Consider the following 20766-nt stretch of genomic DNA (forward strand, 5'->3'; position numbering starts at 1 on the left):
TTTACATGTTTAGTATAAGAGTGTAATATTACTAGACACAAGAGGGAGCCTTTTCCACAAATATATATACATTACTGTCCCGTCTCCTGGGTCTTTGGAAAGACCAGACGAGGTCAGAGGAGTTTGATCTTATTTACTGAGGATGGTAAGATAATGTTGATATTTTACTAGTGCTGTCAGACGATAATTTTTTTTTATCTAATTAATTACATGATTTGTAATTAATTCTAATTAATCGCATTTTAATCGCATAACCATTTTAGGCCCGATATTCTATATTCTATAATCATATTTCAAATTGCATGTGTCCGGGTGCATGTGTCCGAGCAAAAAAAAGAAGAAGAATTGAATTGATATTATCATTTGGTTCATTACAATTTACTCAAGCCTAGTAACAGACACATTCAGACACATTCCCTGAGATCCATAGATGTCCCTAGAATCAGATACCAAGAACATGCAAATGGACCATTTTTTTTAAGTCTGTAAATGTTTATTCTATGTTATTATGGAATGAATAAGATTTAAAAATTATAATAATAATAATAATAATTTTGAGTTAATTTTCATAACGTGATAATTTGCTGTGTAATTAATTAATCTAATTAACGCGATAAACTGACAGCCCTATATTTTACACATTTAAAAACATGATCATGTGATTTATTTTGTGTGATGTGTTCCAACAATAAATAACAAGATGTTCTGAAAAAATAACAATCTTGAAATTGAGATGTTTGTACACATTTTTTTTTTGTTAAAAAAAAAAAAAAAAAAAAAAAAGTGATTACAAAGAGAGTTAAGTACCGAAGGTTGGGTACCGACACCGAAGACCAGGTAATGGCACCAGTATCGGTTCAAATGTGAACGGTACCAAACCCTAGTCCTATGCCAATGCACATAATAAACAGCTCTCACTGAAGTGATCTAGTCTACCGACTCCCACACACACACACACACACACACACACACACACACACACAGGCACCAGCTGCTTACCCACGAGGACCTCCACGGCAGCCAGGGAGTCGTCCTCCCAGTCCGTGTCCTCCAGCTTGTCCTCCTGGGCCTCCTTGGGGCTCGGGCTGATGGGGTAGAACTGCCTCCACTCCTCGATGAGCTTCTGGGTGGGGTGGTCCGACATCTTGAAGGCCTGGCCCGTGAGGGTCCCGTTCAGGCCATAGGGGCTCAAGATGACTGTGGAGAGGAGAGAGAGAGAGGGAGGGGAGAGAGAGAAGAAAGGGAGAGAGAGAGAGGGGAAGGAGGGTCAGAACACATTCGTGATGTCAGTATAACAAGAGACTCACTGAGCTAGGGCTGTCACTTTAACAAAAAATCTAATTCGAAATTCGTTGCAGAATTGTAGACGAGTTCGAAATTCGAATTTCAGTATAATAACTAAAATAACTAAAGCTAAAAAAAAGTCTAAGCTATTTTCAACGTTTTGGCATCTTTTTTTTACCATGGTATGTTTGGTATCATTCTTTTCAGCACAGTCTCACCTATATGACCTGACCGTATATTATAAATATTTTTTTTTATTCGAATTTCTCCCTTCAAGTTCGAATCTCGTGTTTTTATGTAAATTCGAAAATAATGCGACAGCCCTACTATGAGCAGACGTCGCAATGAATAGTTCACTTGCCAGTGGCGATCCCAGTGAAACGCATAATGTGAAGTAGGGCTGCACGATCTCCATTCATACATCTATACGATCTCGTTTCTAAATGACGACGGTTCCGATGCATTTGCGTCAAACGGAGATCAGTTGGATAACAACACTTGCTCCTATTACCTATGCATTCATGTGTTGACTTATTAGCTTTGGAACAATCCCAGGTGTGTTATATCAATCACACTTCGATGATGTAAAGCGAAACACGCCATTAATTAAACATTCACGTCGTACAACTCCATCAGTGTTCTCTAATCTCTCTTCCTCACTCACTGTCGCTGTCCCCCCCCCCTTTGATTAAGTGTTCTATAATAGGAAAATACTTTTCATGTTACAAGAGACTTAAGTTTAAGTCAAGCACTGTCATACGTTATGTTTAATTCAAGCACTTTGATATGTTATGTTTAATTCAAGCACTTTGATATGTTATGTTTAATTCAAGCACTTTGATATGTGCCATGTTTAAGTTAAGCACTAAAAAAAAAAGAAAAAAAAGTGCAATAAATGTTTTTATTGAAAAGATAAGAGAATCGTGATCTCAATCCTTGATTCACATTTTAGCAAGAATGGTGCAGCCCCCTCCTCCCTACCATGAAGAAGACACTAACTATATCGACTCCTAGTGATGCATGATATATCGGCCGCCGATATAATATCGGCCGATATGGCATTTTTTTTTTTACTTTATTTTTTAGCGTTTATCGCTTTTCTGGTCAAGCATGACCGACAGAAACAGGTTGAAATGGGATGTAGAGCAGGGGAAGACATTCTGAGAAATGACGGCGGGTCCGGGAATCGAACTCGTGTCCCCCAGATCCGTGACGAGCACGGTTTTCCCCGACGCAGAAATAGCGCCGAGATATGCGGTGAGCTACGGGAGCTCCCCCTATGGCCGTTTTTTTTTACACATCGGTATCGGTCCGATATCAAGATGGGGCCGATATGGGCAGATATTAAAAAAAAATATATATGGTATATATTTTTAACATGTTTTGGCCTTATTAGTTTCAAAATATCAGTCATTTCTGAAAATAAGTTACAAAGGTAAAAAAAAAAAAAAAATATGCGTTTTGGAAAATAGCTCTTTATTTGATTATCATAAAAAAGTGTTTTCTATACAGAGATATCGACATCGGTATCGGCCAGAACAGCAATATTAATATCGGTTATCGGTATCGGCCGCAATTTTCACATCGGTGCATCACTATCGACTCCACGTGTGTAACATCCTGGTGCCTTAGTACCTTGCAGGGGGCTGGAGCTCTGCTGGGCCATGCTGAGGTGCTCCTCGCCCAGCCGCTGCACGGGCTGGTGCTGGGCGATCTCCACGCTGGTGCACACGTTACTGTCGCCGTGCACGAAGAACGTGAAGGCACAGGACAGGTGGTCGCTGCGGGACAGACAGGAGGGAGGGAGGGAGACGGGGGGTGTCACTGGTGAGACAGAGTGGGTTATTCATGTGAAAACAACGTGCACTTACAACACGAACACGAAATACTCCCCAAATTCCTATATTATTCAGGATGTACTCAAATATTCCATCTCTGCGCCGGGGTGCGTGTTTAACGGTGTATTCAGCCGGGATGAGCTCATAAAGAGAGAGGCACGGCAACGCCGCATCCCGGCTTACAGTCGTCGGGTTTCGTTAGGGGGGGACCGAGGTCCGTTTCCATGGCGATATCGGAATGTTCGTTTAAAAAAAAAAATTAAATAAAAAAAGCTTATTCCATCTAAAACCTCAAAATCTGAATATGAGCCAATATCTGGAATATTAATGTGCACGTAAATGCAGGAGGAGATCTAATTAGATATTAAATAACCTAGGCGTTGCTATGTTTAAGTCAAGCACTTTGCCATATGCTATGTTTACGTCAAGCACTTTGATATGTTGCGTTTAAGTCAAGCACTTTGATTATATGTTGTGTTTAAGTCAAGCACTTTGATATGTTGCGTTTAAGTCAATCACTTTGCCATATGCCATGTTTAAGTAAATCACTTTGACATAATGCTATGTTTAAGTCAATCACGTTGACATATGCTATGTTTACGTCAATCACTTTGACATATGCCATAATTAAGTCAAGCACTTTGATGTTATGTTCAAGTCAAGCACTTTGATTATTCAATCTAAAAGAAAATATCTGTATAATAGCCAATACCTGTAAACGTGCAGGTAAACGCACACATCGAGGAGGAGAATATCCAATTAGATCTTAAATAATCTATCAAAAACAAGCCTAGGCTCAATGTCAACAGAGCCTAACCTACAGCGCCAGAGAGAGAGAGAGAGAGAGAGAGAGAGGAGGGTACGGTAGACGCTGCAGGCGAGCCCAGTCAAACAAAACAGGTTATCAGCCCGTTCCCGTTCACAGAGAAAGTTCATTGTATAGAAATGACCTGGGGGTTGGTGGCTGGTTGCGTGGAGAGAGAGAGGGAGTGGTGGTGGCGGCGGCGAAGGGAACGAACGAACGAACGAGAGAGAGAGAGAGGTGAGAGAGGCCCCCATTCCTCGCATTTTTGGTCGCTCACTTTGATCTATGGCATCGAGGAGTGCTTCCAGGTCACAAAGGCTGCTAACGCAGACTGCAGGCAAACGGCCAGCGAGGCCTGCCAAGATCTTGGGCCGCGACAACAGAGATAACAGGCCCTGGTCCCCGTCCAAGCGGCACAGGTTGAACCCTGCTGCAGCCGTATCAACTTACCCACAAATAGGCCAAAATGTGGAGTTAAAAATAAACACAGGGGGGAAGAGACCATTATAGCCTTGAAATGTACAAGAGAGAGAGAGAGAGAGAGAGAGAGAGAGAGAGAGAGAAAAGAAAAAAAACTACAACAACGCAGCTTTATCTCCTAACTAGTCCTGTGCGGCCGAGCTGCTAAACGCACGGAAATAGTTCCTGTTGACATGGTTGCAGTAAAAACCACACAGTGCAGACTCAGCGTTTCCCCCCCCCCCCCTCTTCTAAAGACAGCCCTGTTTACCGGCCCGAGAGAGCGAGGGAGAGAGAGAGAGAGAGAGGGAGAGAGAGAGGGAGAGAGAGAGGGAGAGAGGGGAGAGAGAGAGAGAGGGGAGAGAGAGAGAGAGAGACTCACTGGATCTTTCTATCTGGAGGTGCAGCGCCGCTACCTCAAGACCCACTTGTCAACATCATCTTCTAAAACGGAGGCCTACAGGGACCAATTCAAACACGTGGTGCTGCAGCCGGTTAGACGCATGGGGGGGGAAACCCCCCCCCCCCCCCCCACACACACAACTTAGCATTGCGATGACTTGGGAGGGGTCAACGACACTGCCCTTGCTGCAGACAGAGCCACTGGAATACTGGGCAAACCGGGTGGGGGTGGAGGTGGAGGTGGAGGAGGGGGGCTGCCAGACATTCACAGAGCAAATGGCTGAACATCAACAGCAACTCCGGGGGCTGTGCTTGAATCATCACCGCAGCAGACCAGGCTCGAATTAGCCCGTCACGGCTCTCCAGGATTCCACCCCCCGCCCGCGCACCCCCCCCCCCCCCCCATTCAAACTGAAAGGGGAAGCCAAAACTGTGTCATTGCAACTCATGTACGACGGGAGATTAAATAGAGTGTGCCGGTACGCTGATGCTCTCTGACCGGGACAGATCATTATTATTATTATTACGCTGCCCGCCCCGCGAGCCCCCCACGCCTCGTTCCCTCGGGGGGGGGGGGGCCGGAGCGGACCGGCGGCGCGGGAAACTGGGTTCGCTGGTGGTCGTGTTTTCATAACACCGGGCTGGTAATAATGACTTGCTTGTTTAGAAAGCGGATGTGTTAATGAGATGATAATAAGATGACGAGTGAGCTTTGAGCACCCCTTCACCCGGGACAGATATCGCCGTGACAAAACGGGGGTCGCCAAACTTTATATTTATTGATAAAGGATTTGCACTACAACTCGTACACCTACTGTGAATTGTACCTAAATTGCACCTCGTCCCATTTCTCCATTTCTGCCTTGCACTATATAGTATTGTATATTAGTACACTGCACAGTATTGTATATTGTATGGTAACTACGTCTATTCTGCATCGAACATTGTACATATGTCTAAACTGAACACTGTGACCTCATTTTTTTTACTTCTAATTTTACTATGTTATTTTATTTCATACTTATCTTGTCTTGCACAGTCTCTGGAGCGCAACAGTAAGAAGCATTTTGTATAAAAGTATTGTATGACAACTATTAAAGAAACTTGAAACTTGAACTTGAAACTTTTAATGAGTATTTTCCACATCGGACATGTTGAAAAGGAATATAGGACGATGTAAAAAAAAAAAAATATTATAATAATAAACAAGCGATGACCGCAGTCTAACTGGCGCTGCTGCGCACGTGAATCAGGCGGACAAACGCATCATCAACGATTTAATTTTCTAAAGCAGTTTGGTCAAATGCCTTTTTCTAATCCGTGACATCTGCAGAGAGGATTTCTCAAATTCCTGAATCCCCCCCCCCCCCCCCATCTGGAATACAATTCTGTGATATTCCAGGAATCCCATGCCCCTGTGACCAACAGGGAAAGAATGTTCCAGAACACATCACGTAGGACGGGTCCGTCAATCGGAAACGGGACATATCACAAGCGCCCCCCCCCCCCCCCTTTTCTCGATCCTCCAATCGCAACTGTTGAACAAACAGTTGTGAATGGAGGACGTTAGAAAAGAGGGCAGGGCTCAGGATAGGTGGATTTACGACCGAACGGAGAGAAGTAATCGTGTTTACGGGTCACATGTATACTGTAGCTTTCCTCTAAGATGGTGGCGCGGGGCAAAGTAGCATAACTTAACTACATACCTCCATAATTACACACTTTCTCTTCACACTCTTCTCTGTCCCCACAGGTTCTCATCACAGTGCTGTAGTACTTCACAGCCGATGCATCATCATCGCTGGCAATTACCTTCTCCTAGGCCACTGTGCGCAGTTCAATTATAATAAACTATGCTTCCATAATCCATCACGGAGTGGCAGACGGAGGGAAGCGTGCCCCGCAATGGCCACCGTTAAAACAGTTAGTTTTTTTTAAGCCCAAGCTATTTCACAAAAAGAGGTTTCGCTCCCGCGTCCCGTCGACGACGTGTTTGACCATTCGGGAGGAATAACACCGAGTGGGGATTCCCAAGTTCAAGCTGAAAATTAAAAAAGGGGAACTACGCCTAGTTTCATAAATTATACATGGTTATTCCTCTGGTCTAAGATGGTGTAAGAAAGAAATAATTCTCCATGATCCAAAAATGTGATCGTTAAAACTCAATCTTGTATAAAGTCTGAAGCTGCTCCATAGACAATGAATTGGGAAATATTTTACAGGTGAAAGAAACATTTTTGGAGCCGTACGGTTTGATTTTAATGCTGGTTTTTTTGGGTACTAAATATATCTAAAACAAAATGTATAGTAAGTCTAGTTATACAAACTCTCGCTCTCAGTGAAGGATATAGTACTAGAACAAGATGCACGATATATCGGCCGATATGGCAGTTTTCTTTTACACATCGGTAGCGGTCCGATATCAAGATAGGGCCGATATGGGCAGATAAAAAATAAATTATTATTATTATAATAATTTTTTTTACATGTTTTGGCCTTAAATAGTTTCAAAATATCAGTCATTTCTGAAAATAAGTTACAAAAGTATATAATATACAAAAAATAAATAAATAAAAAATTAAAGTTTTGGAAAATAGCTCTTTATTTGATTATCATAAAGTGTTTTCTATACAGAGATATCGACATCGGTAAATATCGGTATCGGCCAGAACAGCAATATTAATATCAGTTATCGGTATCGGCCACAATTTTCACATCGGTGCATCACTACGTAATATAAAACCTCTGGGCCTGACCCTTGACCCTAAACTGTCTTGGACTACAGATATTGATGATGTAGTGGTTATAATGGGCAGAACTGTGTCTCTCATTAAGAGCCGTGTCTACTTCTTGAATGATCGCTCCATTAAACAGGTCACTCAGCCACCAGCGTTGTTTTCAACTAGAGCTCGGTTCTTCACTGCCCGTTCAGAGCCGATGGAAATGTTATGCATGTTACGCTCCAGCAGCTATTTTTGCTTTGCCTTCAGCAAGATCATGTTCAATGCAAAAATATAGTTTTTATAGATCATTATGGAATAAGTTGCCAGATAGTATAAGAAATAGTAAAAACATCTTTAAAAAGGCTTGTTGGTGAAACTCTGAAATTACAGGTTATTTCCGTGGTAGTCTGTTTTGTTATGGTATCTTGTTCATTCTTTAAAATTTAGTTAGGATTTTTGTTTCGGTTTGTTTTTTTATATTGCACTTATATTTGATTGATTCTAAGTGGTTACGTATATGTTTTGACTTTTTTGACAATATGTTTTGACAATTATTCTACTGTAGGTGTTTTTACTATTAACACATTTGCTTTAATTTTGGGTTGAAGGTTTGTGGGGGTCAAGGGCAGTGGGTTTCTGCTTTATGTAGGTTAGCATAAAACTTTTATAAATATACTTATGTAAGTAATAGTATACTATTCATAAGGATGTTTATATATATATATATATTTTATGTAGTGTGCCCCAGGGAGAGTAGCTGCAGCAGCAGCTAATAGTGATCTTAATAAACACTGACACCGAGCTCCCAGGAGTGTTGAGAGTTCATAGGTACATGTTCTGTTTCAGAACTGCTGAACACTACTATAGAATAATGCTCATTTGGATATTTAATATTAAAAAATTATTTAAAAAAGAAAGATCCTGTGAGTCCACAAAATTGAGTCTCCCATTCATCGTCAATGGAGCAGCTCCAGACTTTATACATGATGACATCATCACACAAGTTGGATTCATACTTCTCTGGTTTCTGGCTTTGGGAGAGTAGCTCATGTTCACAAATATTGATTGAACTATCTGAGGCAACGGAAATAACATTAGAATGAATGAATTTGAGTGGTGATCCCCCCTTAAATACCGTTAGGGATCAAGAGAGACGTATCTTCAAAGATTAGGCCTGGACACTCTTAACCCTTTCACTGCCGCACTACCAAAACGGTTAACCCTTTCACCGCGACAATACACAGAGGGTTAACCCTTTCACTGCCCCACGACAGCCGGTTAACCGTCGGTTGTGTGATAGTAAAGGGTTAACCTTCTGTCGTGTGGCAGTGAAAGGGTTAATGATGCACAGAATAGGGACTAAATCTGTCCAAAAGAGACAGCTCACCTGTATGCACCTTTATATTACCATTAACACATTGGATGCCAAAAACTAGTATATTCGTTATTGCCCGCCATGCGTTGTGCGCCAGAAACGAGTTAACTAGTTTTTGGGATCAATATAAAAAAAATTCGCCATGGCATTCATAATTCATCCAGCCTCCCTCCGGGACTGCAGCTGGACCCTGTCTGATATTGCAACGCCTCAATACCGCCACCTGGTGGATGTCGGGCGAGTTACACTCCAAGCCAAACCGGAAGTGGCGCATCGAGGCAATTCCTCCGGCAGTAATATCTTGTAGCGTGGATCTAGATACACACTCGAATGCATTGGGATCGCTTTCGAAACGCAATAATCAATATGATTTCGGCGTTTATTGCGTCATACAAACGGGAAATGGATCTAGCAGATCAACGTCAAATAATTGGAATATTTTTCCTCCAGTCTCATCTGCGATTGGTAAGAGGAAACTAACGTTATTTTCAGCGCGATTGTTTATTCATTTCACGGCAATCCATCTGATCAACGTATCAACCCATAGTAAAAAAGACGCTACCGACAATCAAGGAATTATAAACGACCCCCCCCCCCCCCTTACCTTCACGCATGATGAAGCATAATGTATACCGATCATATACATTTGAATTTTTTTATATAGCGTGTATAGGAAAGAAACGCCAATCGATAATCTATCATATGCGTCAGGGCCTATAACTCGCGTTTTAGGAATTACGGCAGAAAACCTTAAAAACATACTTATATTCATGACTGTATTAACACGACAATGTATGAATGAAAAAATATAACGTTCCCACATCCGGAACGATAGATACAGGGCTCTACGCTAACCTTTTTCCCAAGGAGCACATGTGCTCCTAAATGAAAAAATTTAGGAGCACACAAAAATATTTAGGAGCACAGTGAAAATATTTCAAGTAACGGATTTAAAAAAAAAAAAAAATTATGTATATTTGTACTGTGCGTGCATGTGCAAACGGGAACGGGACACACATCTGTGCAATAGCACATACCACCAAAGTCACTGGCCCACTGTGTGCGTGTGCAGTGATGGTCCCACGGGGTACCACACCGTCCTAGCAGTTTTCTGAGCAGAAGTATGCGCAGTCGCGCGCGCAAACAAAAATGCGCTCCACTAATTCGTTGTGCGCTAAGTACCCACGTCTTATAACAATAGCGCAGGTCGTCAGGTGTCTTCAACTACACTACCCGGCACTTATCTATCACCTAGACTTTGCATGATAATAGGATACCAATACTAACAAAGAAAGAGAAGTGCAAAACCAAAATACAAGCCCTGTGGGGGTTTGCTTGATCTGTGGAACTCTCACTATGTGACAAATGGTCCCGACTGGAAGGATGAGGCATTTAGGGGCCTTTCTCACTCAGGTTTTGGGATCGAATCACCGCCCCGGAGCACGGTCCCGACTGGAAGGATGAGACATTTCTTAAGTTGTGCTTCAGAAGGAAACTGTCCTTCTATAAACTGTAAGTTACATTGTTAAATTAGTTTGTATTTACTTTTCTAGTTTAAAGGAAAACTCCAACATTTTGGGAAATTAGCTTATTTAACATCTTCCCTGGAGTTAGACAAGAAGATACATACCTTTTTTGTCTCTGTGCATGCATTAGGCTTAGGGAACAGTCGCTCCGTTAGCATAGCTTAGCTTCATCACTGGAAGTGAGTAGGGGCCGGAGCCTGGCGTTCCCACACAGTGTATAGTTTGATTGATTGATTGAAAAGTTTATTAACAGATTGCAGAATACACTCCAAATACAACTCCAAAACGTTCATGTAAACATGTTGTGACCTGTGTATTCACCACGTGGAGAAATAAAAAAATATTGAATTAGACAATTACGTTTTATAAGCAAATATACTTGCCCAACCACTACTGTATGAGCGCAGCCAGTGATTTCAACGTGACGGCGTGTTTGTTTACATTCTCATTCATTCAAAAGATCCGAACCGATTGAAGTTTATAGATACCATGAAGTTGAAATCCTCTTACCTTGACGATTAAAAGCCTCCCCAATTTAGAAAACAGTAATCCAATGGCTGGTATTGATAATATACTACTAACGCTCGGAGCTAACCGGAGCTAACCAGCAACCGGACAGTCAAGCAGATAACGAGAGCAATGACTTCCTTTCGGGGGGGGTTTCAAAATAAAAGAGCAACGTCTATAGTAGCGGAAAACGTTTATTTTGTACATTATCTAACGTTAACACGAACCTAAACTAACGTTACAACTAACCTAAAGTTAGTTTAGGTTCGTGTTAACGTTAGATAATGTACAAAATAAACGTTTTCCGCTGCTATAGACGTCGCTCTTTTATTTTGAAACCCCCCAGAAAGGAAGTCATTGCTCTCGTTATCTGCTTGACTGTCCGGTTGCTGGTTAGCTCCGGTTAGCTCAGAGCGTTAGTAGTATATTATCAATACCAGCCATTGGATTACTGTTTTCTAAATTGGGGAGGCTTTTAATCGTCAAGGTAAGAGGATTTCAAGTCATGGTATATATAAACTTCAATCGGTTCGGATCTTTTGAATGAATGAGAATGTAAACAAACACGCCGTCACGTTGAAATCACTGGCTGCGCTCATACAGTAGTGGTTGGGCAAGTATATTTGCTTATAAAACGTAATTGTCTAATTCAATAATTTTTTATTTCTCCACGTGGTGAATACACAGGTCACAACATGTTTACATGAACGTTTTGGAGTTGTATTTGGAGTGTATTCTGCAATCTGTTAATAAACTTTTCAATCAATCAATCAAACTATACACTGTGTGGGAACGCCAGGCTCCGGCCCCTACTCACTTCCAGTGATGAAGCTAAGCTATGCTAACGGAGCGACTGTTCCCTAAGCCTAATGCATGCACAGAGACAAAAAAAGGTATGTACCGGTAACTTCTTGTCTAACTCCAGGGAAGATGTTAAATAAGCTAATTTCCCAAAATGTTGGAGTTTTCCTTTAAGTTAATTCAATTAAAGAAATTGTAACTACAATATTGTATCTACAATTACATTTAAAACATTGTTTGTTTTTCAACCATATCTGTTGACAATATAATTTCTTTATATATTGAAGGCTACACCCTGCTACCTTTTTCAGCTTCTCTATAAAACAAAAAACAATATAATTTCATTTAGATTTTTATGTTGTGTATTTATTATTTTTGTCATTATTGTTATTGTCCTGTGAAGCCCTGTATTATTATTATAGTATTGTGTGGTCATGTTTTTATATTTAGAAAATAATGGGCTACAAATCCCCCTCCTCTACCCAGCGTGTTTATTTCTTTGGAGGAAAAAAAAGAAAAAAAAAGACCGCAGAATCTGGCATTGAATGTCTTTCAGTGCTCATTAACTTATACGATTAGGTCGGTACCCACAAAGCACAACATGTCGGTACTCGGTACCCAGACTCGACAAAGAAGCAAGTCAGTAGAGCGGGGATGGCCGGATATGCGCGCGGATCGAGTTTCATGACCACAGAACCTACGTTTGTTGGAAATTATGGTCTTTTAAAGCCCACCGCCATTTAGGGCAATAGCTGTTGTGAGAGGCCGATGGAAACCGTATTTGATCGCGTCTCAATAGTTTTTAAGTCTGCGGCGGGGAGCATCTCATGGGAAACTGAGCAAATCACGGAAGGGGGAAAAAACAACACATCAGGGGCAACCCCTGAAAACGAACGATGACAGTATGGCCACAGGACATGTAACCGACGTCATTCACCGGCCGCCGTGCGGTGGACTCCACAACCCAACTTTCCCCACTTCGCCAGCCCTGCTTCTCACAAACAAAGAGCCTGGATTGTTACCTGCCAAATTAGTGGGTAGGATTGACTGAATAACCAGTGACAGACGGATACGACTTAAGGGCTGGTGTTCATTTCTCACCCCACCCCCCCCGAGCGACCTTAACTTTGTGATAAAAAGACATTCTTATCAGCCTTTCCGCACCAATTTCAGCAAATAAAGAATTTCCCAAAAGGCTGAAAACACGGGAATGCACCGCTAAAGAACAGTGGCCAGCACAGAGAGACTCGACAGGAGCTTCTATCCCCAGGGCCCAGGGGTTCAAAACTTTTAATCCGCATCTGATCAGATTTGGATTCATTCATTTCAACTCATTATGAATTGAAAATGGGGGACCCTGATGTAAACAAGACGAAAGTCTTTCTCTGGTCTGCATCCCCTTAACAATTATGTGTATTGAGCCGTACTGTATTGTACCCATTCTGCAATCTGTTAATTAAAATGTTCAATCAATCAATAAATAGGGATTACAAGTGTTGAACTCCTGGGCCCAGGCCATCAGGATGCTCAATGACTCTATGCAACACTAACTCACCCATTCTACACTTGCATGCACACACTCACTTTAAACATTCACCTTTAACATTCACTTTAGACACTTTAAAACACCACACCATGTTTTATCTATTTATTAGAAAAATATTTGCACTACATCTCTACCTCTTTTTTTGCATTTTGTACTTTTTAAAGTTTTGTATATTTTCTTGTATAGCGTACATGTGAGGCGACAGCGCCTCGGGGAGGTAGAGCAGTCGTCTGGTAAGCCCGAGGTTCGCGGTTAGATTCCCCGCTCCTTCCGGGGCAGCGTGTCGAAGTGTCCTTGAGCAAGACACTTAACCCCCTAACTGCTCCCAATGGGCAGGTCGGCACCTTGCGCGGTCGCCTCCGCCGTCGGTGTGTGAATGTGAGGAACAAATTGTAAAGGGCTTTGGATAAAAGGCCGCTATATAAATGCAGCCATTTACCATTTATTTATTTACCTTATATGTGAGAAAAAGGTGAAACTACCTTTTATTGATTGGCTTCTCGTCCTTCTCGTACGGCTTCACGAACCACTTGCCGATGCGGACGAAGCCGCGGTTCATGAGGCAGCGCTCCAGCAGGTTGTGGATGGCTTTGAACAGCAGCGTGCGGCACTCGTACGACAGGCCGCTCTCCCACTCGCCGTCCTCCTCGCCTGGGAACACACAGCAGGACGCACGTTACACACTTGTGACACAAAACTCTCCTGTGTCTTGTTGTGCAGACGGCAGGTATGTTGTTGATTGACAGTCAGTGGTGGTTCTGTTCTGTATGTTGTTGACAGTCAGTGGTGGTTCTGTTCTGTATGTTGTTGATCATCAGTGGTGGTTCTGTTCTGTATGTTGTTGACAGTCAGTGGTGGTTCTGTTCTGTATGTTGTTGACAGTCAGTGGTGGTTCTGTTCTGTATGTTGTTGATCATCAGTGGTGGTTCTGTTCTGTATGTTGTTGACAGTCAGTGGTGGTTCTGTATGTTGTTGACAGTCAGTGGTGGTTCTGTTCTGTATGTTGTTGACAGTCAGTGGTGGTTCTGTTCTGTATGTTGTTGACAGTCAGTGGTGGTTCTGTTCTGTATGTTGTTGACAGTCAGTGGTGGTTCTGTTCTGTATGTTGTTGACAGTCAGTGGTGGTTCTGTTCTGTATGTTGTTGTCATTGAAATCAACGCTAGATCATCATTACTATCCTTCCTCGTGCAAGAATTAAAAGAGCCCTGGACCCCCCCCCCCCCCCCACACACACACACACACAGACAGCGTCGATCGGGGTAGAAATAAATATCAGATCAACGATCAAATTTATATATAGTGTTCTTACCTTGTATCTGATGTAATGCAAAAGAAATAATCCAATTATGTGATCGCCATTCCAAATACTGCTCGTGGAGGTCCGTACCACATTACCGACCGTTACACACCGACGGGCGGGCGGGGTTACTGTTCCATGCCATCGTTGTTGAGGCCTACCTCGCCTGAGTATTTAAAGTTAAACCCCGCCCGCACGGCTCGGATCGTCCCAGAAAAAGAAACTACACCATTCCCAATGGAGTGCAATACCAGCTGGAAGGCGTAGGGGGCGGTATTTGCCCTTTTGCGAGCTCAGACCCATTCCCAATGATAACATCAGGCTGGATGGATGAAAATTAATGGATATCGCTAATACAAGAAATAACGATTAAAACCTGACTATACTCGTGATTGGCGCTCAAGCGATGGCGAGTTAACCCGACTATCATCGTGACTGGCGCTGAATGAGTTAACGTGGCGCTGGAACTTAGAAAAGCTGACAACATCAAAACTCCATGAAAGACCATATTGGAAAATGTACGATTTGGGTTTAGCCAACTTGTGTGATGCACAAAAAAACAAAAAACAGGCCTCAGGCTAAGTTCAAACCGGTACTGGCGATGAAAAGAGGCCGTCTGTGCATCTTTCATTTCAATTGAATAATAATAATTATTATTATTATTATATATGGTGTTGACTGCTGTAGTGTGTTGGTCATGTTAAATAAATAAAATAAAACATTTGAAAATTAACTGCTTCGTGGTCAATTCTTGATGTAAACACTCTTTTAGATTTTTTTTATATAACCATTATATAACCAGGTTAGATAGTTCCATCATGTACAATTCACAGCATTAGTTCTCAGAGGATCTCTTTCATATCCAAGGAAAATTGGCATTGTAACTGAAATACTGGGCAAATACTGAACTGGGAAATCAGTTCAAAATTTACTTTTCCAGGCGGCTGGGTGGCGCAGCGGACATATACGCTCGTCACCAACGCAAGAGACACCGGGTTCGACTCCGGCTGTCGGCGTTGCCTCCGGCTTGGGCCAGCCGTCATACTAACTCAATTGGCAGAGTCAGCGGGTGGAAGTCGATGGGTGGTAATCTGGACGTTGTGGACAGCGACTCCTACATGTCGGTTGGGGGACGCCTGCACAGCAGAGACAGGAAATGGCGGGGGTAGTGTGAGCCTCCCACACGTTACACCTCGCCAATGAGTCCGCGCTGGCAGGTGAAAATATGTGACAGGCTGCCTCCTCGTGTACCGGAGGGGACACGTGATGCAAGGCTTCCATCCTGCCTACAACCAACCAGTGGGGGGCATATGCGAGCAACGTTCAAGAAAGGGGAGAGGTGAATTGGCACAGTGGAATTGGGATGGTTGAAAAAAATAGAAAAGGGAGAAAAAGTAGATTAAAAAAAAATTATTACTTTTCCACTGGTCACCAACTTTCTCAGTAGGTGGGACATGCATATGACTTGGTCCCACTTTATTTGTTTCCCCTGCACAGTAGACCTATTTACGAAGCCTAATTACACACCGACGACTAGTTTACATTTATTTTAATGTTTAGATTCTCTTTCTTTTATGTCCTCTCTTTTCCACGATGAAAAGCAGCATTAAGCGCTATCCGCCACTAAGGGGAGAGAGAGAACACAGCGTCATTTGAGCGCTTCCCTTCACCCAAGCGCTGAAAAGCAGAGGGATGGGCTTTTGGGGTGAGAGTGTTTGGGGGTCACACATCCGTCCCTGCAGGTTGTGTTTGGAACCGTCATTGTGTTGCTTCGAAATGTCAAGCCTAAGCGTCGCCTGCAACAGACCAGTCGCCGGCGTTTACACAGCCGTTCCCACAGCTGTTCCCACAGCCGTTCCCCCGTAGGATAACGTCCGAATGGGGAGGTCCCGCGGGCCGGGACCACGGTTCGCCTTTGTAGCGCAAGCGAAGCGTTCGTTTAGGAGTTTCACTTTAAAAGCTCACCTTTAACATTCACTTTAGACACCTTTTAACACTACACCATGTTATCTATTTTATTACAAAAAAATGTGCACCACATCATTTTGCATTTGTTGCATTTTGTAATTTAGTTTGTACTTTAGTTTGTGTATTGTATATTCTGTATAGTGTTTGGTCTTTATTCTTTTTACTCTATGAAGCACAATCTCAGGGGGCTCATACAGAACCAAGCATTTCACTGTAATGTACATGTACCTTATACATGACAAATAAAACAAAAACCAGAGTTAATTTGATTCATTTCGACTGGCACGAGGACACGGCGGCGAGAGCCCGGAATTAAGAGCGGGGATCGGGACGAGAAGACGGAACGAGGGAGAGTGACTCAACGGGAGGGACCGGGACAGGAGCACCCCGTCAGACCAGTTAGCGTTAACCGTCTTCTCTTCACGCTCTCCATCGCTCTCTCCTCTCGTCTTGCTTTTTAAAATAATGGTCTCTAATCCGTCTGATTTGGGCACTTGAATGGGTTGAATAGACCTTCTTCACAATGATTGTTTCAGCTGTTGCACATTCTGTTCCCTCTACCTGCGGTTTCACTTTCTTTTTTTCTTTTCTTTTTTAGACTAAGACTATGCAAAGTTACCAGTTACTCCAAAGTCAGGGAGGGGCTGGAGGGAGCGTCATTACAGGCTATTAGTTTTATAAATGTTTTAAGAATGTATACAGCACAATGAAAAGGGGTTTGGCATCCAGCCAGGGTGCAAATGTAACAGTAAAGTGCAACAGCAATATACAATGTACAGGTGATTAAAGTTAACTGGGTACAAAATACACAAATTAGAACTACGGATGCATGTACAGAGTTGTAGTATGATATATACAGTGATACAGGTGTAAAGACAGCATGGTAGTAGTCATACTGGCCAGCAGCGTAACTAGTAAGAGTAGGATATGTACAGATCTTGTATCTACAGATATGTAAAAGGACTATGTGCAGGTATGTTTTTAACCAATCAACCCCAAAACAACACGACCCAAGTCAAATATGACCTTGCACCTTGAAGAATAACAAGGTCTCATATGTGACCATTTAGATTTAGGTCACGGTTTTTTAAGCCCTGTGACCACAAGAAGGTGGAAATGGAAAGCTGTATTTATGGAAGCAAGGAAAGTGGTGGCCCTGGGATTTAGATTTCACAGTCCAACAGAGGAGTAATTGTTGCACGGAAACCTTCATGCCCTTCAAGTCCATTGGATCAATGTGAATTAGACAGATTAACAGAGATGAAAGTGGGTAATGGAAGAAAAAGCTGAAACTGAGTCAAAGAGACTGACATTTTTAACTAAGTTCTACCTGTGATTTTGACCCGTATTACAGGCTAACTGTATTGTGTAGGTCCCTATAATCTTTGACGGAAGTATCTTTAGTTTTTATACCGTTACAACCCATGAAAGGAAAATGCTTCAACTTGATCTTTGAGAAAGTTTGTTTTATATCGTAATCTTTTGAGTTTAGATTATATCATAATCTAGACTCATACTCAGGAGACTGTGCTTTCTCAGTTACAGCCCCCCTAGACTATGGAATAGCCTTCCCTCCTCAATCACTCGCCGTTGATTCTTTCAAGTCTCGGCTTAAAACGTACTTCTATTCACTAGTGTTTTAATCTTCTTAATGGGTTTTGTGCTGCTCGTCTATAGTGTATATATGTCTCTTCGAGGTACTGATCTTTGTATGCCATCGCCTGCTTTACCGTATATGCATAAGGCCTTGTACATCACTTTGGTCAACTCTGTTGTTTTTAAACATGCTTCATAAATAAAGTTGACTTCACTATCCATCATGGTAGCCATGAGCTAAGCCTTGCCAATGTTCGACAATTCATCTACGGGAAAAGTAAATGAAAATGTAAAAAACTGATTTCAAGCCCCCCCCCCCCCCCCCCCCCAAGATCTGTGGTTAATGTAGCATGTCCAAACTTTGGCATATTGTCTAGCATTAAGATTGCCTTATTTTAATGTCCTAGTAGCAGCAACCGTCAACACAGAGGGACACGACTAGCATAACATGACAAGCTTCTCGGCTGCCTTAGCAGCACACGGGCACAAGACTCACACGTTTCGCTTTACTGGGGTGTAAATTGGGTACAGGGCGTCGTTGGCCGTCTTAACCCTTTTCACTACCACACTGCCAAAGGGTTAACCCTTTCACTACCACACTACAGAAGGTTAAACTCACCCCGTGGGGATTCCCGACGACGTACGGTTAGAGCAGAAGCGAGGCAGCAGCAGACACAGGTCTACTGTGTTAGTTACATTAGTAAAGCGATGATAGCGTTCAAAGCTCACCGATGTATATACTTATCAAGTTTTGTGCCCCGAGAGAGCCAGCTGACACAAGGCACCGGTGGACTGCAGTGTCTCAGTATGTTGGTCGGGCCCACGGAAAAAGAACAACAACATCAGAGTAATTTTAGAATCCTATTGGACTGGCATGGGTGCGTGCCCTTTGCCGGGGATGCCAGATGGCAGAGGAAACACTGGATAGATACACCCCCCCGCAGACTGTACTGTAGTCGTGCAAAACACTGTGACACTAATCATTGTTTGGGAGCCAGAGCTCAGCGCCGGTCGAGAGCCTGACGTGAAAACAAACACTTGTTCCTAAACAAAAAGTGAAATAATGACATCCATTATGAAAAGAAGCAGGAATCATCTTCTCTCTCCGGTGGTGAAGCCTGCCTTGTTTACATCATCGGCAGACAGTACCTTCACATCTCCAACACGTAACACAGACGTGTGTCAAGACTCCACAGACTGTTTCAGTGTCACCACTCTACTCGATTAATTTAATCCTAGCTTTAAAAAAAAAGTTACAATCTGTAATGCCATCAAACAGCGTCCTCTGGGGGAAAATAGAAGACCCCCCCCCCCCCCTCCCACTTAGTACTGTGTTGTTTACTTTAGTCTGTTTCAGTCCGACAAGCGGGCTGAGAGTTTAGTGGCTTATTATACTGTGAATATTCTCCAGACGTCTCTGGGTAGAGAGAGGTGTGGCCAAACAGTAGCGCTGCTCTCTCTCTCTCTCTAATACCCACCAAAAATCCAATCCAAAGCAGAAACTATAAAGCAAGCGCAGTACAGTGTCGTCGCCTAGAGGTCGCCGTTACAAACTCTATACCGTCGGGGTGAAATTCCACCACGGAGAAACTGAATTGACAGTGTTATGATCTTGGATGATCGAGTGTAGATCAGTGTGCGTGAACACGTTTTTAAAAACAGCTTGAAGGGGATGATGTAGGCCTAAGGAATGTTATCAAGAGATCAAGTAGGTCAACACTGGAGCTATTGAGAGACAATAAATACGAGACCGACTATGTATATTTTCACGGTGCCCTGGGGTCAGAGGACACAGGTCTTTACACAGGTCTTGTTTTTTTTTTTTTTTTAGCTCACAAGCGAAACAAGGGCGCATTACAACAACTAGTGTATATAGGCCCAGGCATCGAAATCTGATACGTGTACGGTATTGATCGAATTGCTTCAATGCTATCGAGTATCAAAAAATACTGTGGTATCACATGACACGGTGTCATACCACATTTTGATACCAAAGTAGTTAATCCCGTCTGTGTCAGTGAGCCAAAAAGCATGTTTGCTCCAAGATCTAACATTTCGCCCGTTCAACCGCAATTATCCTGTAAATCTGCACGTTGTTATGATGCATGATGCCCCAAGCTCATGAAATGAACTCCAAACAGTCCTTGAGGTTGAGATTCTCTCCTCCGTTACAGAGTTTAAAACCTTGATCTCCAACCTTTGTCAATCAAGTTGTACATGTTTTGATTGATTGTTATCCTTAATTGTGTTATTGTTATGAATTTATAATATTCCGTGTGATTTTATATGCTTTTTTTTTTTTTTTTTTGCTCAACTGTATGTAGTACACTCGACTCGACGTGACTGTAAAATGAGGGAAACCTCAGTTGCCTTTTGAGTTTAAATAAAAGGTTTGAAATTAAATTAAATCCAAAATGTAACAACACCTCCGATTTGGCTCACACAAAAGCAGCAAAGTAAGGTATCAAAAAAATCTGGTATTGAATCCCAGGTATTTTGGGTATTAGCCCTACTCATGTATGCGTGTGTGTGTGTGTGTGTATTCCTATAACTGTGATAACTAGCAAAGTTACCCTACCAAGCCATTTAGCGAGATGGCGTTGGGTATGACTGACATTTAACATTAGCTCACTAGATA

General features: G+C 42.5%; 1 protein-coding gene across 1 annotated transcript in view; it reads right to left on the reverse strand.

Moving 5' to 3' along the window:
* The window catches only part of LOC311245247 (mediator of RNA polymerase II transcription subunit 13-like), a 65877-nt gene that overhangs the window by 41141 nt on the left and 3970 nt on the right, over positions 1-20766 (reverse strand). Inside the window, 3 exon segments of the mRNA XM_084335082.1 lie at positions 1000-1197; positions 2920-3065; positions 13749-13917. Coding sequence (XP_084191208.1) covers positions 1000-1197; positions 2920-3065; positions 13749-13917 — 513 coding nt within the window.

Source organism: Notolepis coatsorum (genome assembly GCF_963971535.1).
Source record: "Notolepis coatsorum genome assembly, chromosome: 1".
NCBI lineage: Eukaryota > Metazoa > Chordata > Actinopteri > Aulopiformes > Paralepididae > Notolepis > Notolepis coatsorum.